Source organism: Python bivittatus, unplaced genomic scaffold (genome assembly GCF_059951505.1).
Source record: "Python bivittatus isolate LINGU-HERP-01145 unplaced genomic scaffold, Pbiv_v1 ctg000330_np1212, whole genome shotgun sequence".
NCBI classification, from domain to species: domain Eukaryota; kingdom Metazoa; phylum Chordata; class Lepidosauria; order Squamata; family Pythonidae; genus Python; species Python bivittatus.
Window position 1 is genome coordinate 59,971,231 of NW_028277058.1, and position 24,782 is coordinate 59,996,012.

A 24,782-nucleotide genomic window follows, 5' to 3' on the forward strand; every position below is an offset into this window, starting at 1 on the left:
GAGATGAAGCACCACCAACCCATTTTTTCCAGGCCTCCATTTAACTGACAACAAAACAGAACCAAACCAAAAAAATCTTGCTTCTGAGCTGCAAACTAGGATCCAAAAGGAGACAAGGAGGGCAGGACTGATCTCATTATGTCTCCTCAGAAGCACCAAACCGTTCTCAAAAACACAAAATTAGCCTCATCCACTAATTAGGTGAAGGGCTGCAGGCTTCGTCCAAGGAGATATGGTAATAGATATCGATTGAAAAATGGAACTCCGTTCACAAGTAAGAAAGCGTGGATCTCATGTCAGGTTAAAGGAGTGTAATTAATGAGAGGGAAGCTTTTATTATTATTTTTATTATGGGATGGAGGGACGCATGGTGAGAATTGTTCAGTCACCTCTGTTGGAAAGAAGAGACAAGGAGTTCTTCTAACAGCACAGACACGTATTAAGCTATCACCTGTTCTCTCTTTACTGTCGAATGAAAAATTAATGCTTGGGGACTTTTGATCGCCACATTTAAGTCATGCCAACATTTCCATTAGAGCAAGGGGAAACCATGCAGCTTCCCAAGCCAACTGAAAGGCAGCTTGCTTCCTATTAATCCCATTTTTATGGGATGCAAAACTTAACTGTCCCCTCCATAGGTCACTGGCTGTTTGCCAAGAATCCCAATCAAATCTATTTTGGCTTCCATGTCTGTTTTTCTGTTATGCCCTTCATATAGATCAGTGATTTTCAAACTTGGCAATTTTAAGATGGGTGGACTTCAACCGCCAGAATTCCCCAGCCAGCATGCTTTAAGATGTGTGGACTTCAACTCCCAGAACTGGCTGGGGAATTCTGGGAGTTGAAGTCCACACAGCCTAAAGTTGCCAAGTTTGAAAAACATTGAAATAGACTGATCGTTTGGGTCTTCTCTAGCCACAGTGTTCTCCTTCCTTGCTACCAGAGACCCTTCATTTAGTGGGTTGAATACTGAACAAGGAGTCTTTGGAATGCATTCTACTGGAGCGTATACACCAGTGTTGTCCAAACTTGGCCACTTTAAGATGAGTGGACTTCAACTCCCAGAATTCCCCAGCCAGCCAAGCTGTCTGGGGAATTCTGGGAGTTGAAGTCCACTCACCTTAAAGTGGCCAAGTTTGGACAACACTGGTATACACAGTGTAGCAGTTATGCGGGAGGGTGAAAGTCCTTCGTCACAGAAGATTTAGCAAGAGAACCTGATTGCCAACCAAAGGGGCAACTTGTCTTACAGCACAGGTGAGCAACCTATGGTCCAGCAGTGGTATGAATCCCATTTGTTCTTTCTTCAGCGCTTGGAGTCCCTCAGTGACCACCAGATCAACTATGAACTATGTTTTGGGGAACCGATGTTATACCACATCTATATCAATTTGCAAAGCCACACAAAAACAGAGTGTTAACATGAGCTAAATTTAATATACAGGAACGCAAGCGATAGAGGACCTGGTTAAATGTGTTGCGTGAACACAACATTGGAGAATGTCTGGGGCCGAATGACTCAAGCCATACATCCTGCTGTAATGCAGAAAAACGGATTTACCAGGGATCTATAAAGATGTAAAATCAGGACCACCTTAACAGTTAAGAGGTTTGCATGTGGGATGGAAGGCCACCAGGGTTTCTGCAGACCTGCTTCTCCAGCTAAGCTGAGCTTTTAGGCTTCCCATAACATACATATTAAGAAAGAACTGGTGTTACCCAACTGCTTTTGATTTTTGTCCTGCCTGAAAAGAGTCTAAGTGCTGGCAATATCCAAGAAGCACTGCATCAGATTGCTTCTGAATCTGGGGTGGGGGTGGGGGGAGAACCAGATGAGGCCCTTTTAGCTCTTTGCCGAGGAGCGTTCTGGGTTCATGCGTTCCAACAAAAAATGTGCAGGGAGCAAGCAGAAAATGGATTTGGCTTGTAAACCTATCACATCTTAAGGCACTGTCAATAAGCCACATGAGGGAACTGTCTCCTTTTGAACCTCTTTGATCCCCCTTCCATTTTGTGGATTTGGGCAGAAGAAAAAAAGTTTAGAAAGCAGCAGGAAATCACTCTGGAGAGCAGCAGAAGCAGCTACTTTATCTGCTCAGACGTCAGGCACTTATTGACACCTTCCACAGAAGCTGTGCTCAGATGCCCAGAAGAGTCAATAGTTGTGGGGAAGCATTAAATTCTCAAGCTTTTTCTGAACCAAGGTGACTTTCACCATGTTCATTGGAAGATCTCCCCCTGACTTCCCCACCTCTCCATTGGTCTGAGAAGATAGCATTTTTGGAAGCTATCATCCACATCCTTGTGACGTTGCTATAGTTGGGGGTGTCCTTCCCCCTCTGACACCCTCTTGATGGGTGCGACTGCAACTCCTCCAATTCCCAGCCAGCAACAGCCCTACTGATTGAGTATTTGAGAAATGGTGGTTTCAAGGTATCTAGAAGACTTTGCATTGAAGACATCCAGTACTGGCATGAAGACACTGACTCTTGGCTAAAACCTATTATGGCTTATTGTGATAGCCTGGTTCACACAACCAACTAAAACAATGAATGGCTTTCCTACCACACATTGAACCACAAACCACACAGCTGCATTTTAACATAGCCTCACATGTTGTGCATACTCATTCCTTGTATCCCTTGCCCAAGAAGATTGTTCGTTGACAACTCTGTTGGCAGAAGATTTCTTTCTCTTCTTCTGGCTTTGAGAATGATACTTTCCAGCAGCCCATATGCAGTATCTAGGTTACTGAGAGGACCATGCACAGGTTATTTCTGCTTTGAGTCAGTGTCTTTGTGCCCGTACTGGATGGCGTCAATGGAAAGTCTTCATTACCTGGCTAGGTAACATCTTCCGTGCTAGAATGGAATGGGGCTTGCTCTCTGTTTATATACAGTGGCATGCCCTGCCAGTGTTGCAAGAAAACAACCAAGCTCAGAGAACCCCAAGGACTCCACAGTTCGACCCTGAGCTACACAGTCTCTTCAATTCCCTCCATTTCCCTTTATGACCATTCCTAATCACATTCCTTCAAAAGCTTCAGAAGCATGAAAAGACACTCATTGGTGAAGGATAACCTGACCAAATTCTCTCCCTGACCCCCAAATGAACAGGAGGGTCAGCAGTGCAGATTTCTGAGTCCAACCCTCCAATCCACTCAACCCAGTTAACCAGGTCCAGTGAAAACCTAGCTGTGATGGAATGGACTTATGAAGGCCAGGCTCAGGGAGATAAGCGTGTTCTTAGCCCCCAGCAGGAGCATGGGAAGTTCAAGATGATGAGGCTGGCACCTCCCTAAGGAATTCACGGTGTTGTGGCTGGCTGGCTTGGGAACTAGGGTTCAGTCTGGTGAGATTTCTGTCTTGAGGTGGAAGCTAATAAATGCAACAGAGCTGTATTTGCAGTGTCTCATGGAGTTCTTTGGGCTGAACCTGACACTAGCAGATGCATTTGTACAATATACTAATCTTGATTAGGACTAACCACAGTTACAGGTAGTCCTTGCTTAACAACAGTAATTGGGATAAGCAACTCCATCGCTAAGTGACACGGTTGTAATGCGTGACATCACATGACAGTTCTGACTTATGAGGGCAGTTCTGGCACTTCCTGTTACCATCATTAAGCAAATCCTGTGCGATTGTTAAGCTCAATGTCATGTGGTCACCATTTGCAACCTCCTTCCAGCTTCCCCATTGTCTTAGGTTGTTGGAAGCCACAAGTGAAGGTCACAAATGGTGATCATGTGACTGTGGGATGCTGCAACTGTCATAATTGCACGCCGGTCGCCAAGTGCTTGAATCTCAATCACATGACTGTGGGGATGCTGCGATGGCTATAACTTTGAGGACTGGTCATAAGTCCCATTCATTCAGTGTTGTTATAACTTCAAATGGTTGCTTAAGCAAGGACTATCTGTGTTTATGTAATTATGATGGTAAGTATTGTGCAAACCCAAGCTTTTGGCTAGTTTATTATTCAATCAAGAACCAGTTTGGTGTAGTGGTTAAAGCATCAGGCTAGAAATCAGGAGACCGTGAGTCCTAGTCCCATGTTAGGCATGATGCCAACTGGGTGACCTTGGGCCAATCACTCTCTCTTAGCCCTAGGAAAGAGGCAATGGCAAACCACTTCTGAAATTTTGCCAAGAAAACTGCAGGGACTTGTTCAGGAAGTCGCAAGGAGTCAATACTGACTCGAAGACACACACACACACACATAAATTATATAAACTCCTATGCAAGCTCAGAGAATGGGTTCATTTAATAACCTATATTGTATAAACCCAGCCTTGTTTCCTTGTCACTTATCAATGAACTGCCCAATCTTTTTCCTCCAAGCCCTAACTGCTGCAGCAGAGGAGGAAGATCGCTCTCCCAGTAGAGAAGGGCACATCTGCGAAATGAAGTGCTACTAACACGGAGACATATGGGACCTTGCCAAGTTGGAGGGAGAATTAAAAGCCCATGCAACTTGAGTTTCTGAGCCTAGCACATGGGACTTGGGGATATTTCTAGCTCCTTATCTGCTCTGTGAAGATGGTCAGAACAGTCTTCAGCAGCCCATGATGTCCTTCCACTTTCCAGCAGGCAATAATGGTCTTGCTGTCCCACTCTGGATCGATGACTTTCTGCCACCAATGCAGAAGAAGGCATGGGAAGGAGGAAAGCCACCAAGAGAGGCCCTGGAAGGCTGGAACAGGAGACCCCCACCCACCCTCCAAACGCACTTATAATTCTATTACCTCAATGGCTCTAATATCCAAACAGCAGCTCCCCGCTCCCCAAGTCGATTTGGGGATGCATTAGGATAATGGAGATTTGAGTGGTGGAACATCAGCTGCTGTGTTTGCCTTCCAGCTATTCCTCTTCCCCTGGGCACACCGTTGGGCGCAGTCCAAACCCAGGACACTTAAAACAGCCAGTCCCACCAACAGATGTGTTGCAAGACTAGAATAAAATCAGTGTGAAGTCCAACACATGCAGCTTTTACTTTAAGTAATTATTACAACATCCCGTCCTGTCCCAATGGACATGTTTCTCTGTGAAAATGAAAAGGGGCCAGACCCTGCCCTCAGGCCCTTACTAGCCCTTTGCTCTCGGTGGCTTTAGAACATTTCATGGCACCGTCACATCTCGGCCAACAAGCGGTGAGATTCAACACAGTCAACGCTGCAGAAATGCAGAGACTAGGTCCTTGGTTCCGTTCTCATTCCACTTGGAGGTACCTTATTATGTGGGTAGGAGGCTTGGTTAATATTCATACTATTAAAACACGTTTTAGGAGTGAGCTTTGGGGATAGCATGGAGTTATTATTAGTGGTGGTAATGGTAGCGGTGGTTTATAAACTTATAATTAGCCATGATAGAACAGCATTACTCTGGAGATCAGGTTGCTCCCTCGCCTCTTGATTTATTGGAAGTGATTAAGACCTAGCTTCACCACCGGAGTTAGCAATGCTGTCTTTGATCCTTCCATCAGGGAGGACAGCTGCTGGTTATCAGGACTTGGGGTACTGTTCTCTATATAATTTCCTCCGTATTTTGTTTTAATATCAGGAACGGGCATCACTCAGAGCCCGTTCAGATTGGAGCAGTATATAAGCCCAGTAAATAGGTAAAAATAAATTATATCCTCCCCTGGATCTTCCATCCTCGGGTTAGCAAACTATGTCAACCCGCCAGCGGTGACACAGTAAACAAACCATGATTATACCACGCCATTAAGGAGTGAACGAATGCTCTGCTGGTATCCGGATAGCAACGCTGTCATCAAAAATGGCATTAAAAAAGTAACCTTTTCACATTTTAAAAATTAGTTTTATTTTATTCTTTCTCTTTTCCTTCTGTTTCGATATCATAACTTCATAACTTACCAGTATTTATTTATTTATTATTATATTTTTATCCCGCTTTTTTTATATATAACTCAAGGCGGCAAACATACCTAATGCCTGTACTTTATTTTATTCTTCAAACGTGTTAAGAATAAAACTGTTTTTGCTTGTTTCGATATTATAGCTTCATAACTTATCAGTTTTTATTTATTATTATTCTATTTTTATCCCACCTTTTTAATATATAACTCAAGGTGGCAAACATACCTGATATTTTGTTTTATCTTTTTATTCAGTTTTTATTTTTTATTACTATTATTACTATTATAATTTTACCCACCTTTTTAATATATATAACTCAAGGCGGCAAACAGACCTAATACTCCTTCCTCCTCCACAACAAGGACGCTGTGAGGTGGGTTGGGCGGAGAGAGAGGGATTGGCCTCAAGTCACCAAGCAAATTTTCATGCCTAAGGCAGGACTAGAACTCACAGCCTCCTGGTTTCTAGGCCAGCGCCTTCACCACTATACCAAACCGGCTCTCATTCTCTCATGGTTTCTGTAGATTGTTTCCTCTGTCTTACTTTTAAAATTTTGCAATAAAATTATGTTAAACAAACGAAGATCTCAGCTGCAACCATGGATGCCATCTTGACTTCTTTGACCCCTTGTGGACATCCCCGTACATTCGATTTGGCCACCGCATGTCTAAATAAAACTAAGAGTGCTCATTCCAGCCATGAAGACTTTGCTGGCCTTCTTTCCCGTTGCAAGAAACATCAAAAGCAAATTCTCTTTCATTAAACTGATTGAAAACTGGTCGGAAAAAATGCCGAGCCTCTTTTCCATGCTGCTCTGGTGTGAAGCCACAGACCGAGTTGGTGCACTGCGATAGCTCCACTACTGTATGTTTTCTTTGTGGTTTAGTGCATTGTAGGAAGCCAGTTCCAGTGCTCTGAAAATCAGGTTTTAGGGCTTAACATTTTGTAACCACTATAGTTTATTCAACAAAATGTGGTTAAAAATCTCTGGCTTGGCTTAGTGCATTCACTCAGCTATTTGTATAAAAGGAGACTTTTGGACCTGCAGACCTGTGGATACAGAGCTTGATCCTCCTATTTAAAATACAAAAGCGTCTCAGAATAATGCATCTGTCAGCTATGCTGGAATATGGATGAACACGCATGGACACCTTTGCCAAAAAGCCTTCCACCCCATCTCTCAAATGCTTTCTCCGAGCCACAACTTTCAAAGATATTTTGATCTTTATGTTAAGCAAAACTCCAGCCACTCTCACATCTGGGGAAGAGGTTGAGGAGGAGAATAGCAAAGCAGATCAATGTAATTAGTCTCCCCAATACTAGCAAATCTTTGCCTGATCTCAAAGCAGAGCAGGTACAACTGACTGCCGTTTCCAATCGATTATCCCCCCCCTCCCCAACTCCATCACAAGTGGTTTTCTCTGGTAATTATATGAGTTTATTATTCCGAGGGCCCAGGTTGAACTCCAAATTCAGGGGTCAAATGGGGTCAGGCAAGCAATCAGTTCCACATTTTCCTAAGCGAAAAAGCCCCAAGCAATTCGCTGCTGCCAAAACTAGTTAATGGTTAAAAGCCAGGATTGGAAATAGGGGGAGGGGGGCAGAAACCTTGGGCTGCTTATGTTATTTAAGAAAGGAGAAGGGTGCAAAGGACTGATGGGGACCAGGGGAGAACAAAGAAAATGGTTGACCCATTTCCCTTGGATGTGCCTTGAAAGAGACAAAAACAAGGTCTCGTCCTTGTGATGTTCCATCACGTTCTGGCTTTATTTCCATGCTCTTTCTCTGCCCTTGCCCTTAATACTATGACTTATTCTTAGGTGACAGCACCATGCCAACCATGACTGATCTTGAAAACACTTAGTAGGGTCAGCTCTGGTTAATACATGGAGGAGAGATCACCAGAAAAATCTCAGGACCATGAATATGATTGATAACTCAGGGAAACTTCTAAAAAACAATGGCAGCTTTCTGCTATAATGTGATCAAAGGAACTGGATACTAGTTGACCAGGATGTCACCAGAGATTGAATGTGACTCAATGGGATCTTCATTATGTGCCATTAACATAGTGTTGATTTTTAGTGACCATGTTGATAGACTTTTTTCCAGGAGGATCTTTCCCCAACCTGCTCCTTCAGGTCTCCCACTGGTACATCACTAACTGACCCACTGGTGGTCATCCTCATATCTCTTCTTCCCACTGATTGATTGATTATGTACCCACAGGCTGGTGTTGACTGTTAGCAACCACATAGATAAACCTTCTCCAGGATGATCTGTCCCCAATCTGCTCCTTCAGGTCTTTTAATGGTGCACCCATTGATATAGTTATTGAGACCATCCCTCTTGCTTCTGGCTCTTCCCTTCTTCTCTTCCCTTCCACCTTTCCCAGAATTATATACTTCTCTGGAGAGCTGGGACTTCACATAATGTGTGCAAATTATGGCAATTTGAGTGTAATCACTTGTGCCTCAGCTAAAATTATCACTTTTTGGACACATTAGGCAAAGATAATGTGACCAAAAGAGCTGCATAATAGAAATGTCCATGATGTGTATGAAGCTTGACTCAAGAGACTCTACTTTCATTGTCCTTATTATATCCCAACTTTCCTTGGGGGATCAAGAGCATAAATGGAAAGAATGGCTCTCCCTCATTTTATACCCCAAACAACCCTGACAGAAGAATTGGGTTAAGAGAGAGTGATTGAACAAAGTCCCCAAGTAAAATTCATGATCAAGTGAAGCCGGTTCTTAAGTTTCCTGAGTTCAAATTCAACACTTGAACCGCTGTGCTAAATTGTCTCAAACTTTGGTGTTAGGACAGAGCTTCTTAGTCCTACCATGCACTACCTTGGAAACCCTTCACCCCCCATCAGTTGTGTAGTTATAAAAAGCTACAAACACCCAGCACACCAAGATCCTTCTCACTAAAACCTGCCCACTTTTCTCTTCTCCCCCTCCCCCAAAAGACTTCTGTTTGCGTTGATATATTCAGGAGGAGGGTTGCCTTTACGACACATAATTACTTTCCCATTGCTCCATCTCATTTCCCTTGAGCCCCGGATCAAAAATGCATTTTCAGCACGCACAGGAGTTCTCCTGAAATCACGCAGAGTCCAAGATAGGAAAAAAGCCCCCCCTCTTTTTCTCCCTGAAGGAGGTGTGGGGATTAGATTTATGGTTGAACGTTGGTGTTGGTTGCTGCCCAGAATAGGATGGACCTATAGCAAAAGGGGAGCCAAGGCAGTTAATAAGCCAGTGGTTGGAAAACAGAAGGTCGGCAGGAGAAGGAGGCAGGCTGTCAATGGAATTAGAGGAAACAGCTGTTTGACAGAGTCCACAATGATCAGGCTTCAGATCAGAACTAATTATCAGCATCTCAGATTTCTCTTCTGGCCCTTTCTTCTTCCTGGCATCTTCCTCTCTGAGTCTACGATGTAGTTTACAGGGGCAAGGCGGGTTCAAGATTTGCCCTATTCCATAAGTACAAGATGGATATTTGGAACCTGTCAGATGCAACCACGTCTCCCAACGCTAGAATGAAACAAGACCTGATCAGCTTGGCTTTGCAATAATCACATTTCATTTACTGCGAGGAAGCAGAGAGATTGGACGGAGAGAGGGAAGGGAATTAAAACAATCCGACTCCAGGGACTGAAAGACTGTGGCAGCATAAATACGGCTTGCAATTTAAAAGAGAAACCTGTATTAAAAGCAACTCAGGTAAAAATGCGTGAAAACTGTTGTGTAGTGCAGAATAGGGCTCAACCAAGTGTGCCCCTCAAACCATGAATATCACCCAGAGCTCCTGGAAAGCCTTTGAAAACTTGACCATGACAGTAAAAAGTCTTAAAAACATGGGGAATATTGCATTAACACCTACAACAGGTAGCATCATTTGACAAATCTTTAAAAGGTAAGCAGGCTTGGATCTAGTCAGTTACCTGGATGGGAGACCACCAGAAATCTCAGGATTGGAAAGTAAAACACACACGCACGAGGAAAACCACTTCGGTATTGCTGCTACGAAAAGTACATGGATGTATCCATGAAATCACCAACAGATGAGCCTGACTTAAAGGAATATTTAATTTTTTAATCATTTTCTGGTTTGGGGGATGGGAGTCTCTGGGCTGAGCCTCCCACAAACTAATTTGTCCCCTTCTAATAAAATTGTTTTCAAGGGGGAGAGAAAAGCAAATGGGGGGAAGTCGGAGAACATCCTTGGGGATTAGCAATGGCACCCTTCTCTTGTGGGTAGCGTTCCTTTTTTAATACATATTTTAATCATTATTTTTATTTATTTTATGCACACCCAATTAACAACACAAATTAGAAAGATGAGGAAAGAGACAACCCCAGACAAATGAAAAATACAAACTAAGAAAGAAAAGAAATTAAAAAACTACCGTATATTTTCTCCGTAACAATAGTCACTGGCTTACTCATGAATACACTACCATAATATGAACAGTACAACATAGTATTGTAAAATATCACAAACTCTCTGCCGTAGTAACACATATTGCTTCATCCTTTGATTCATAGAAAATATTGCCTTTGCCAAAACAGATAAATCACCCATTTCTGACAACCAGCCTTTGACATCTGGAATAATATCACATTTCCAATTTCTCAGTCTGATTCTTTTAGCCACCCCTCATGCCCGATTCAACCATAATTCCTGATAAACAGTCAAATTCCAACGCTTTGGTATATAATTCAACATCATGTATAAAATATATCCAGAAAATGTAAAAGCCCGACAATTAACATTTCATGGACAACACTGATTTATTTACACTGTTCTATGCAAACCAAGTTGCTATATAACTATATATTGACAACTGTATAAAAGATGATGCAAAGAAGAGAGCAAACTATACGATGAAAGAAAAACAAAGGATATTAAAGTCTCTAAGAAGAAGAAACCCAAGGAGTGAGGGATTTAAAAACAACAAAGGCAAAAAAGATCAATAACTGGGAAAAAAAAAGAATTTAACAAATCTAATACACACACACTTACCTCACACCTAATAGTTTTCCTATGGTCATGGCAGGTGTCATTCAGCTCTTCAATCACACCTGTGCAAACTGGTTGTTTAAAAAGTTTGTTTGATCAGATTTATTAGCCAGGAGGGAGGAATTGAATTGGGACAGACAGGCCATAGGGCACTCCAACCCCAGGAAGGGAGAGGAACATCTCTGGTTCCCAGTCAAACATGACACCTTGGCAAGCACTCAGTGCTGACCTTCCCTAGAGAGGTGTGGAGAGACTGTTTCCCCTTCTCAGAGATGGGGCTGTGCCCTGCTGGTGAATGGGAACCAGAAGTGTAGATTGTCCACCGTGCCCCTTCCTTGCCTCTAAGCTCTGCAGAGCAGATGCATGTTGGAACTGCTCTTCAGCTGATCTTCTTGGGCAGAGTTGCAGGTGCAATGCTAAAAGGCACATGAGGGCTGGGGTGGAAACTTGGGTGCAAAAAGAGGAACTGTGTATCCTTCTCCCTTGAGAATGGAGGAAGAACATCTTATGGCTGGTGTGGGTCTTCCGGCTGTGTGGCCGTGTTCTGGAAGTTTTGTTTCCTAACGTTTCACCAGCACCTGTGACCGGCATCTTCAGAGAGCAGGAGCACAGACAGGAGCAGTTCTCTCTGTGCCCAGCTGGCACAGCCTCTCTAGGCACAGAGAGAACTGCTCCTGTCTGTTCTCCTGCTCTCTGAAGATGCCGGTCACAGGTGCTGGTGAAACATTAGGAAACAAAACTTCCAGAACACAGCCACACAGCCCGGAAGACCCACACCAGCCATCGTATGCCGGCCGTGAAAGCCTTCAACAATACAACGAAGAACATCTTACCTATGCTCTCCTGGGAATCAATCCATCGAATCTCAAGGGTCCTTCTCTGGAGGAAACCTATGCAGGTTGGAATGACCGCTGGTTGTTGCCTAATTTAAATCTTACCCACAGAGTATAGGATCCTGGTGATATTTAAGCCTTCTTTCCTACCACATCTTCCAATTAACCCAGATCCTGAACTTGGTTCCTGCAACCATGCACTGTGCCCACGTAGCAAGCTAGTTTCCCCATATCTCTCCAATGGTCCTTGTGAAGTCTTACCAGAACAAAGCCAAGTTCAACACAGGCTGGAGCCCAGGAATGAAGGAACCTGACCTCTTAACAAGGTTATCAATCTGGGGGTCACCCAGATTCCAGGGAAAAGAGACCCCAAAGAAGCTCCAGAGCCCATTTTTATCATTTGCTCCTGGATGAAGGTCAGAGTTGTGAAGAAGAGCACAAATGACTATGTTGTTGGAAATCAATTATGAAGATGTTCTTGATCCACCTCTCTCTTTTGCCCTGAAATTGCTGACTGCGTATTCAGAGGAAAAGGGGAAGAAACAACTAGAGGCAGTACTTCGGTAACGGCTTGCTAGCCATAGCCCCATAAGCCACAGCAGATCTGCAAGTAACAATAGCGACAGACTCCCAAGGCTGCCACAGCCACCAACAACCTCCTGCTTAAGCCATAACTAGGATGAACCTGTTGGGAATCTCCATGACAGTTCCATCCTATTTTGGGGCATGTGTCTAACGTCTGAGGCATGCGACCCACTGCTCCACCTGTCTTCTTGATGTGACATTTCTTTGGGGTGACACTGAATTCAGGCATTACAGAGGAAAATTAGTTTCATCCTTTCAAGGCTCTATCAGGGCAATTCTTAAAGGAGCCAAGGGGGTGGAGGAGGAGAAGTCTAAGCAAGTGGGAGAAGGTAGACCTGAATGTCAGGCTAAAGCTGGAAGCAAATCTTCTGAATTAGTGCCCAGTGAACAGGGTTTGCAGTACACACTATAGCTCATCAGCATGCAAAAAAGCAGAACTCAACTGCCACCATAGCATATAGCTTTGGGGATAGAATTCTGGGAGTCGAAGTCCACACGTCTTAAAGTTGCTCAGCTTGAAAAACACTGGAATATATAATTAGCAACACTAATTCCCCATCCCCACCCCATTTCGTCAAAAAAAATGCACCAAGACACAAACACAGAACTGAAAGATCCTCCAAGATCCACCACAATGACACTCCTGTGTGTAAGAAAGATATCTGAGCCAACAGCAGATTGCTCCAGCCACTAGGCCTGACTGTGGCCCACACACCCAGAAAAACTCTACAAAGAATCTTCTGGAAACCTAAAGGTGACCCCCACCCACCCAGGAAAGAACCAACATCATACAGAAAATCAATTCTCTGGGTTGCAGCCAGGACTATGTAAGACAGACAAGATGCCAACTACATCTACGAATCAAAGAACATATAACAATAGCAAAGAAGCAAGAGCAGAGGGACCTAAGGGCCACCCACACCCTCACTGGACCACGTGTTCCACTGGGAAAATACAGAATAACTGACCATGCCAACAGGAGAAGAGCCAAGAATTCCTGGAGGTCTGGCACTCCAACATAGGAGACATCAACAGATCAATGGAACTGGATATGGTCTCCCACCTGATCAACAAATTGAGAGGTGGACCAATCGGAATACAGCTGGCACCGTTCCCAACCCCCATTCAACCGTACCTCCCAGAAAACTTCCAATCACCAACCCACCCCACAGAATCCAAATTGCACACAGACTCTGAATCCTGCAAGGAGACCCCTACTTCTTCTGCACCACTGTGCTGAGGAAACCTTGCTGGAATGCAAAGCATAACGTCAGCAAACAAACATGACTTGTACTTTGGTATTGATCTCCCTAATGTTGGAGAACCTCAACTGAAAGTATGGAAATGTTGCATCAGTAGTGTATCCATGGAGAGAACGGGCTCCAAGGCAGAGCCAACCCTGGCACCAACCAATTTCACCATCAAATGATTGTTTTTGGGCTGAGATCATGCTGGCTAGGTGTGCAACACGCTGATCCTTGGTTGAATGCACCCTGATGGTGGGTTGAGTGCAATCCCCTACAACAGCCTTCTCCCAGTGTCCACTTCCCCACTGCCTTTTCCACTCTGTTTTTCTCCTTTCATTTCTATGCTGTCTTTCCTTTCATTGTAACTTTCCAACAAACATTCCCTGCCCTCCACAGCAGTTGTGATTTCTATCTCTTTCCTGATTGCTTCTTTATGTACTGGCTTCTGCTCAACTGGTCCTTCCTCACCCAGTCTCTCCTCTAACCTTGTCCTGCGCTACCCTCATTCTCTCTTCTGGACTTCCTCCTGGTCCTTCCCATTCTTACACAATGCCCTGGAAGAGTATCCAGAAGCTGCAGCTGGTGCAAAATGCTGTGGTGCAGGCAGTTATGTGTACACCTCTGTTCCACGAGCTGCACTGGTTGCTAGTTTGCTTCCAGGTCCAATTCGAGGTACTGGTTTTAACCTTTAAAGCCCTTCATGGCATGGGGCTGGGTTATTTGAGGGACCGCCTCTCCCCAGTTACATCTGCGCGTCCCATCAGATCTGGGAGAAGAGGTATGTTGTGGGTCCCATCAGCTAAACAGCTACATGTGGTGGGACCCAGGAGATAAGCCTTTTCTGCCAATGGCACCCACTCTGTGGAACATCATCTCCCCCAAGGTGAGATTGACTCCTTCCATTCCATCCTTCCAGAAATCCCTCAAAACCTGGCTGTGTCAACAGGCCTGGGGGGTCTCAAGGGTTTGGTGATCTCCTGAGGTGGCTCCACTGTTCATAATATCTAAAGCTCTCGCTTAGCCTTTTTAAATAATAATATCAATGTTTTAATGGCATTCTGTTTTAATATTGTCATTTTATAGTTTTGTTGTACACCACCCAGCATCATATTCTGTGAGATGGGTGGCCATATAAATATGATAAATAAATAAATATTATCACCGTGATCATGAAGATGACTTATCTTAAGAATCATTCAGTCCCCTTCACTGGTCTTGTGAAAGGCTTCAATAAACTAAATTCAACTCTTCCTTCACTTTTGTTTTTCACAATGTTTGCCAGATGTTTGCAATGGCCCTACACCTTTTGGGGGCTCAGTTCTGCCCACTTTGTTCCTGGCCACTACACGCTTTGGGGAGCTTAGACCAACCAGAGGTCACGCAAACTTTGGTGCCTTGTTCAAACTAATAGCATTTGTGCCTCCTTGTTGCGGGCCAACGCCCTGCAAGACGGGTGGTTGAATGAAGACAGATCAAAAACTTAGGCTGCAAGAAGATTGATCACAGGTGACAGGCAGAAGAAATTTGCAGCAATAAAATAGCCATTTATGTAAAATGCAGGCAGAGAAAAAAAAGAAACGTGAAGCCACCTGTCCTTTGTCACTGCCACCCATGAACTATTGAGTTATATCTTTTGACTATGTCTCTAATGAAGATGAATGGATGAAATTGAACCCCCTCTTTTGACATCTCATATTTGATGGATGGACATTCACAGCTGCAAAGAAAAGCAAGAGAATATGGGATTCTATAGAGACACAAAGGGATGAGACCAAGGCAAATAATTTCGAAATCTGATCTTCAAAGGGAAGATCAGAAGTTTCTCTCAGAGACGAGAAGGAAAGCAGAGGAACATTAAGGGGAAGGATATACTTAAATACATAGCGTGGGTGTCCATAGGTGACAGGAAGGAGGTGGCAGACCAAGGACGCATTGTGATGTTATCACACAAATGACCTGACTTACGACTTTGTTTCAAATGTCATAACACAACTGCATGGTCCCATCATTTGTGCAATGACAAACTGTCTCATGTACCATCGTTTTGAAGTTCTTAGGGACTTGTAGCTGATGCTTGTCTAAAAGCAAAAACCATTTTGCTCACAATGGGTTGGGCAAATAAATATGGGATCCAGATAAATATGCCTAAGGCAGATGAGTCCTGCCCTTGAATGACCAGAGGGGAGGGATCTAAAATGCTGAACAGGCTGTCGAGGTCTGTTTGCAGCTGGTGATGAACTCCAGAAGAGAAAGGAGCAGAGACCACAAAGTAGCTCCATGTCTGTCTGTCTGTCTGGACCATAATCTACTTTGCTAATCCAGTGTGGGTTGGTAGACAGATGTTCTATGACTTCCCAGTCTAGGGCTGAAAGAGAAGGGCTGGCCCAAAGTCACCCAATTGGCTTCCATGCCTAAGGGAGGATTAGAACCTGGGTCTCCCCATTTCTAATCCAGCACCTTCATCACTAGACCGCACTGACCCTCCTATTCCAAATGATAGAGGCTGTTATTTATTAATTTGCATCCTGCCTTTCTCTATAACTTTATTGACTCATACAATTGTAAAGTTGGCGGAACCACAAGGATCATCTAGTCCAACCCTCTGCAATGTGCAGAAGAACCATTAAGGCCTCCTCAGGAGGTGGCTGTCCAGCCTCTTCTTAAAACCTCTACATTTTCCTGATATTTAAACCTATTCTAGGTAGGTCCAACTGAAGTTATTACTTCTGGTTCTAGTTTCTACAGCAATAAAAAAAAAAGTTTCTGACCATCTTCCCAGCGGCATTCCTTCATGCACCTCAGTGGCTCCCAGCCTTTTCTATGCCTCACACCCCTAGGAGATGTTTGATTAATGTTCGCACCCTCTACAAAAGTAATATCACATTGAAGATGAAGAAGCCTAATTTCTAATGCGGGTGAACAAACTGAACTTAAAAAAAATAAGCTTTTAACTCAGTGCATAAAATTGTCACACCCCCTGAAATTTCATCTCGCACCCCAGATTGGGAACCCCTGATGTAGCTGAATACAATTATCACATCTCCCCCATCTTCTTATCTCAAGAAGGAACATCTCAAGATCCTTCAGCCTGTCGTTAAACAGTAAAAATGAGAGGCTAAGATGGGCTAATCTATTCAGCCTTGTCAAATTCTCCCCAATATACTATTAGATTATCCAGCAGAAACAGTCACAAAAAGGCAACTTGAATTAATAACTAAGCCAAGTAGCAGATATGTACATTATCTCCATGGGAGGTGGAAAGATTCTCCACAGTATTTCAGAACAATTAAAAAAATGATGCTTGGATGCACCAGGTCTACATTAACATTTTCTTTTGGTCAAAGGTCATAAATATTAAACAAGGGAATAATAGATACATCAAAAGGGAGGGCGAGAAAGAGAATGGCACTGAAGATGGATGGAATCTCTAGTCGTGAAATGATGCTCAACTGTAGGTCTTCCTGTCACATTTTGAGATAGTGATAAGAATAGACTAATTTTGAGACCTCCAAATTCAATCATTCTCAGCAGGAAAACTCAGATTCATGACCTCCAGCAAGAAAGCTACGAACCCCATGACCCCAATTCACTATGCTACTTCCAACTAAGGAATACATTTGAAGGGCCTCTCCCATCATTGAGATCATCCCACAACCACTTGTTATCAGGTCCCCAAACATCTCCACACCTTTAGAGAAAGCAAGATGTGCTTCACCCATGTTGCGTTTGCATCATTTTGGTCGTTTCCAAGTTTTCGGAATGGACAATAGCATCAACGGGCTGACCCACTCCTTTGGGTGGTCCCAGCCTACTCCTCCCTTCAACCTGAGCATTTAGAAAGGCTGGAAATAAATAAATTCTAGGTAGCTCACAGGGGTATGCAAAATGTGAAATGGTTCAATCTGGGAATATCCTGTCATGAGTTGTTATCACCATGTCTGGAGCTTAGAATAGCTACTGGGCATTCCTGCAGGGTCAGAAAACCCTCTTTTGATTCAAAATGGGTCAGAGCTGAAGTTGGCAACAAGAGAATCAACCATTTGCAAGCCAAACAGGACTATTATATGAACTTGGGAAGATGTCTCCAACTCTTAAGGTCTGGAAAAGAATGGCTGAAGTCAACTGATTTGGAAGGGTGGGAAGAAAAAATCTAGGATTTAAATGGTGGGGCTGACACACAACACAGACACATAGACACATGGCTTGATTCCTGTGTTCTGCCAGCTTTTCTGCCTATAAATAACATCTTTTTTGTGTGCAATAAAGCAACTTATCTAGCCGTATCACATTTACGCAACTGTTGTGTTAGCTAGTTCCTCAACGCAGAGCTGAGTCTCTGGAGAGCTGATATTTGTTGCTCTGCCTGGAGGCTGACAAAATGGAGCGTTTTGAACTTGAAATGTTTAAGTTCAAAAAGCTTTGCATACCCCTCATAACTTAGTTATTTATTATTGGATTATACCCCACCTTTGAATCCACGGAACAATCAACTGGCGAAGGACAGTAAAATAGAGAGAGCAAGTCAAAAAAAGGGAAACCAAATGGCCTTAATACAGCTAAAATCCAGAAAAATCCAACAGTAAATTAGCAATTAAGAACTTGGCAGAAAAAATGTGTTTTTACTGCATATTATAGCAATCTCAATTTCTCAGTAGCCACATCCCTGACACCCAATCACTATCTAAAAGGGTCTCCTGACTTTTTCCAGGGCCGGACAGACTCCAGGGAAGCAAAAGATGCATTTCAAGACAGGATCAAGACTTGGGTAATCTGAAACTCGTTGCTATCCCCCAGCACCAAGTCCTTCTTGTTTAAGGAAGCAAAATGCAAACATGGTTCTCTTGAATTAAAACAGGTCAACCAAAGCCGGGCAGCTTACCTGTTTCTCGGACATGATGTACAGCTGCTTGTGATCCACCGAAAAAGCCATATCCCGCAGAATCGGTCCTGCACTAGCCACTTGGACTATCTCATACTCCAGGGCGCCTTTGATGGGACCATCAATACGGATCTGCAGAGCCAAAGGAAGGAATGAGACTCAGGAAACCACTGAAAAGTCACCGTGTTTTCATCTTCACATGTATATGTTATGACATACATAGTGTTTCCCTCCCAACAAAGACACAGAAGAACAGCCCTCAAATGTTATACTTGTTCAAATATATCCCCTATTTCCCACAAGACAAAGGTTTGACTTTGCCTTTCCAACAAACCAGGAAAATTCATTAAGGTTGGAAGTAGGGTTCAAAATTATTCCGGGAATGACTTCAGGCTGCGGCAGAGATTTGACTCTCATTTTTCCTACCTGAAACTAATGCTCTCTTTGCAGCTATCATTCTACATTTTGGCAACAGTCATACAACAGGCTTACCTGGGTCTCTTAGCAAAGCCATTTACACCTACTGGGCTAGACTAGGGTTAATCTTGATTAAGATATGGACAAGACCCTTAACCAAGGCAGTTAAAGGCTGGAAGGCAGCCTTCAGACATGCTGAGTTTTACCAGAGTTTTTGGGTGGGTTCTGATATTTTGCAAAGCCAGCACCTTTGATTAATTTGGAATTTAATGTATTGCACATTTCTAGAAAATGAATGAATGCAGTTCAGAATGCAGGTTAAATGGGACGGGTGAATGTTGTTATCGATGGCCATGACATGCTTGTGGAAAGAGGTGTCCTGACAATTAGAAGTGATTCTTCCTTTCGCTCTTACTTGTCCAAGACCTTAGCTGTGGCCTAGGATGGGAAATGATTAAGCCTGATAGGAGCGCAACTTGAAGGAGAAAGGACTGCATATACAGTAATTCAGTAAAATGCCAGTAGACCAGAACATGGCAGGCTGGCCAAGACCCTCAGCTGTGGAAACTCACAGGGTCAGCCACTCTTATCCCAGCCTACCTCATGTTGGGTAATGAGATTAAGAGGAGACAAGGTATATAAATATCAACCTTTATATCAGTGTTTCTCAACCTTGGCAGCTTTAAGAACTATGGACTTCAACTCCCAGAATTCCCCAGCCAGCAAGGCTGGCTGGGGAATTCTGGGAGTTGAAGTCCATATATCTTAAAGTTGCCAAGGTTGAGAAGCATTGCTTTGTATCAAAAGGAAAACTTAAACATAAAATATATCTTCAACAATACAAAAGTGACAACAAAGAATATAAATAATATAATATAAATATAGCAGACAGCAGGGAATAAGCAGTGAGCCTAAAAAGGTAAAATCAGGAAAGCAGCAGAACAAGTAAGAGGAATGATACTTCTCTTATACAGAGTTTGCCACCTGATTCACAGCCAAAACAATCTCTTTTTAACTCTATAGTTAATACTATTAAAGGTGTAGATCTTGCAAATGTCCAACACCTCACAGGGTTGTTGTGGGAGGGAAACGTGGAGGATGGGATGCTATGCACACCACCTTAAGTTCCTGAAGGAAAGGTAGGACATACATTTAATAAATAAAGAGAATAAATGCCTGCCTTGTGGAATCACTAGAAATGCCAACCCTCCTTCCACTGTTTTACAGATTCAGATTCAAAGGCAAAGGCAAAATAGCCGATTTTCAGCACCGTGGTCTTTTTTCTTTTTCCTTCCAAAGATGAAGGGTAGAAATGGAAGCTGGGAGGTTCTGGGAAGTAGAGCCTCCCTCACCCCACAAGCTCCCTAAACAGTCCACGCCACGGAAATACCTCCGTTTGGTCACCCCATTTCAACAATTTCAGCCCCTTTGGGGATAGGGCAATTTTTAGGGTAGAAACAGGCAGGCGTCCTGCTCCTGTTCCCATCTCTAAAAAAACTCCCCAGATCCAGTTGAGAACCATCAGCCCTTCCCGTGAGGTCACCTGCAGCCTCTAGTTCATTGGGGGAGCATACTGCAGCCCCCCAGATCAGAAGTGTCCATGGTGTGTGTGTGTGTGAGTGTGTGTGTGCATTTAAAACTCAAGATACTGGCCACACCAAAAAGAAAGGACTTTGATTGCATACTCACAGGCACCATCTTGACTTTTTTGACCCCCCCCCCACAGACACTTCTGCTGCAGTTCTGGGAAAAATCACACACAACCCTCCCCCCATTAGTTGGCATAGGCAGACCCATCTGTTTTCCTTTAAAGACCCCATTCTCATTAGAAACAACTGATCTTTTCCACTTAATAACCAAATTGACCCCTGGCTCATCTCGAACCTTGCCTCGCGCTTTGTCTGAACAGATTTCCTGTCAAGGAGAGATCTGGCCTGGGTGACATGAGAGATTTTCTCTCATTAGAGGACCCTGTTAATTGACTAACAAGGCTGACCCATGACATTTTGTTGCCAGAAGCAAAAGATAATAAGCAATATCTGAATTGTCCGTCAATGCTGTTGACCCCAATTATGGTACATTTCCCCAAGCTGAGATCTCCAGATGTGTTAGAACCACAACTCCCAGGATGCCTAGCCACGAGTCCTTGGGAATTGTGGGAATTGCCGCCCCAGCATTTGGAGGTACCAGCTCAAAGGCTGATTTAGATGCAGAGACAACCTGCATGTCATTTTTGCCCTGCTCAGAAGCGTCTGTTCCTAACTCCCATGTTGCCAAAATGATGAAACTTGGGTTGTGATGTCACAATGCAAGCTCTGTCATTTTGTACTTGTGTCAGGTTGTCCAAAACAAGAATGTAAGAGGCACAGGTTGCATCACAACATTACAACACCCCCCTTGCCTGTCTTCTGCTCCCACCCATTTATATTTTTGGCACTCCTCACGTTAAATTGGATATATACATTTATATATCAGATTTGATATATAAAAACAAATTTAAAAATTTGTTATATGGCAAATTTGACATATTAATTCATTAATTAATTAACCCGTAGAGTCTTCAGAGCATGGTCTTCACTGCTGTCCGTTCAGATCTGCAACTCTTCCACTCCAGCTGATTTATTATAACCCTATCTATCCGCCCACTCCCATGATTCTGGGTGGGGTAAAACTAAGGATGTCTTGTTGTTGTTGTTTAGTCATTAAGTCGTGTCTGACTCTTCGTGACCCCATGAACCATATTGCGCCAGGCCTTCCTGTCCTTCACTGCCTCCCTGAGTTTGCTCAGTTTCATGCTCATTGCTTCAGTGATGCTGTCTAACCATCTCATCCTTTGCCGTCCTCTTCTCCTTTTGCCTTCCATCTTTCCCAGCATCAGGGTCTTTTCCAAAGAGTCCTCTCTTCGCATTAGGTGACCAAAGTATCTGAGCTTGAGCTTCATTATCAGTCCTTCCAATGAACAATCAGGGTTAATTTCCTTTAAGATTGACTGGTTTGACCTCCTAGCAGTCCAGGGGACTCTCAAGAGTCTTCTCCAGCACCACAGTTCAAAGGCATCAATTCTTCGGCGCTCGGCCTTTTTTATGGTCCAGCTCTCACAGCCATACATTACTACTGGAAAAACCATAGCTTTGACTATGCGGATCTTTGTTGGCAAGGTGACGTCTCTGCTTTTTAATATGCTGTCTAGGTTTGCCATAGCTTTCCTCCCAAGGAGCAAGCGTCTTTTAATTTCATGGCTGCAGTCTCCGTCTGCGGTGATCTTGGAGCCCAAATAAATGAAGTCTGTTACTGCTTCCATTTCTACCCCTTCTATTTTCCAGGAATTGATGGGTCCAGATGCCATGATCTTAGTTTTTTTAATGTTGAGTTTCAAGCCAGCTTTTGCACTCTCCTCTTTCACCCTCATCAAGAGGCTCTTTAGTTCTTCTTCACTTTCTGCCATTAGGGTGGTATCATCTGCATATCTGAGGTTGTTGATGATTCTCCCTGCAATCTTGATTCCAGCTTGTGATTCTTCCAGCCTGGCATTTCTCATGATGTACTCTGCATATAGGTTAAATAAGCAGGGTGACAGTATACAGCCTTGTCGTACACCTTTCCCTATTTTGAACCAATCGGTTGTTCCATGACCGGTTCTGACTGTTGCTTCTTGGCCCGCATACAGATTTCTCAGGAGACAGGTAAGGTGGTCTGGTACCCCCATCTCTTTAAGAATTTGCCACAGTTTGTTGTGATCCACACAATCAAAGGCTTTTGCATAGTCAATGAAGCAGAAGTAGATGTTTTTCTGGAACTCTCGTGCTTTCTCCATTATCCAGTGAATGTTGGCGATTTGATCTCTAGTTCCTCTGCCTCTTCGAAACCCAGCTTGTACATCCGGTAGTTCTCGGTTCATGTATTGCTGAAGCCTAGCTTGTAGGATTTTGAGCATAACCTTGCTAGCATGTGAAATGAGTGCAATTGTGCGATAGTTTGAGCATTCTTTGGCGTTGCCCTTCTTTGGAATTGGAACGTAAACTGACCTTTTCCAATCCCGTGGCCACTGTTGCATTTTCCAAACTTGCTGGCATATTGAGTGCAGCACTTTAACAGCATCATCTTTTAGTATTTTAAATAACTCAGCTGGAATACTGTCATCTCCACTAGCTTTGTTGTTAGCAATGCTTCCTAAGGCCCACTTGACTTCACTCTCTAGGATGTCTGGCTCAAGGTCAGTGATCATACCAGCGTGGACATCAGGGACATTAAGATCTTTCTTGTATAGTCCTTCTGTGTATTCTTGCCACCTCTTCTTAATCTCTTCTGCTTCTGTTAGGTCCCTGCCTTTTTTGTCCTTTATCATGCCCATCTTTGCACTAAACGTTCCTTTCATATCTCCAATTTTCTTGTAGAGATCTCTAGTCTTCCCCATTCTATTGTTTTCCTCAATTTCTTTGCATTGTTCATTTAAGAAGGCCTTCTTATCTCTCCTTGCTATTCTCTGGAAATCTGCATTCAGTTGCTTATATCTTTCCCTTTCACCCTTGCTTTTCGCATTCCTTCTTTCCACAGCTATTTGTAAAGCCTCATCAGACAGCCATTTTGCTTTCTTGCATTTCTTTTTCTTTGGGATGGTTTTAGTTGCTGCCTCCTGTACAATGTTACGGACCTCCGTCCATAGTTCTTCAGGCGCTCTGTCTACCAAATCTAATCCTCTAAATCTATTCATCACCTTCACTGTGTACTCACAAGGAATATGATCTAAGTCATACCTGAGTGGTCTAGTGGTTTTCCCTACATTCTTCAATTTAAGCCTAAATTTTGCAGTAAGAAGCTCATGATCTGAGCCACAGTCAGCTCCTGGTCTTGTTTTTGCTGTCTGTATAGAGCTTCTCCATCTTTGGCTGCAAAGTATATAATCAATCTGGTTTCGGTATTGACCATCTGGTGATGTCCATGTGTAGAGTCGTCTCTTGTGTTGTTGGAAAAGAGTGTTTGCTATGACTAGCTTGTTCTCTTGACAGAACTCTATTAGCCTTTGCCCTGCTTCATTTTGTACTCCAAGGCCAAACTTGCCCGTTATTCCGATTACTCCTTGACTTCCTACTTTAGCATTCCAATCCCCTATGATGAAAAGGACATCTTTTTTTGGTGCTAGTTCTAGAAGATGTTGTAGGTCTTCATAGAAGCGGTCAACCTCAGCTTCTTCAGCATCAGTGGTTGGGGCATAGACCTGGATGACTGTGATATTGAATGGTTTGCCTTGGATACGCACTGAGATCATTCTGTCGTTTTTGAGGTTGTACCCCATTACTGCCTTTCCCACTCTCTTATTCACTATGAGTGCAACTCCATTTCTTCTAAGGGTTTCTTGCCCACAGTAGTAGATATAATGGTCACCCGAATTAAATTCACCCATTCCCGTCCATTTCAGTTCGCTGATTCCCAAGATGTCGACGTTCAGTCTTGTCATCTCATGTTTGACCACATCCAGCTTGCCTTGGTTCATAGATCTTACATTCCAGGTACCTAGACAATATTGTTCTTTACAGCATCGGACCTTCTTTTCGCTTCCAGATACATCCACAGCTGAACGTCCTTTCGGCTTTGGCCCAGCCGCTTCACTCTTTCTGGAGCTACTTGGAAATGCCCTCCGCTCTTCCCCAGTAGCACATTGGACACCTTCCGACCTGAGGGGCTCATCTTCCGGCGTCATATCTTTTAGCCTTCTAACATTGTCCGTGGGGTTTTCTTGGCAAGGATCCTGGAGTGGGTTGCCATTTCCTTCTCCAGTGGACCACATTTTGTCAGAACTCTCTGTCATGACCTGTCCGTCTTGGGTGGCCCTGCACGGTATAGCTCATGGCTTCACTGAGTTATGCAAGCCTCTTCGCCACAACAAGGCAGTGATCCATGAAGGGGAAGGATGT

At 43.6% G+C, this 24,782-nt stretch overlaps 1 protein-coding gene across 1 annotated transcript in view; it reads right to left on the reverse strand.

Moving 5' to 3' along the window:
* The window catches only part of PLXNA4 (plexin A4), a 529,822-nt gene that overhangs the window by 246,895 nt on the left and 258,145 nt on the right, over window positions 1-24,782 (reverse strand). The window contains exon 4 of the mRNA XM_088141425.1: window positions 18,454-18,585. Within this exon, the coding sequence (XP_087997551.1) occupies window positions 18,454-18,585 (132 nt within the window). The remainder of the gene's footprint in view (window positions 1-18,453; window positions 18,586-24,782) is intronic.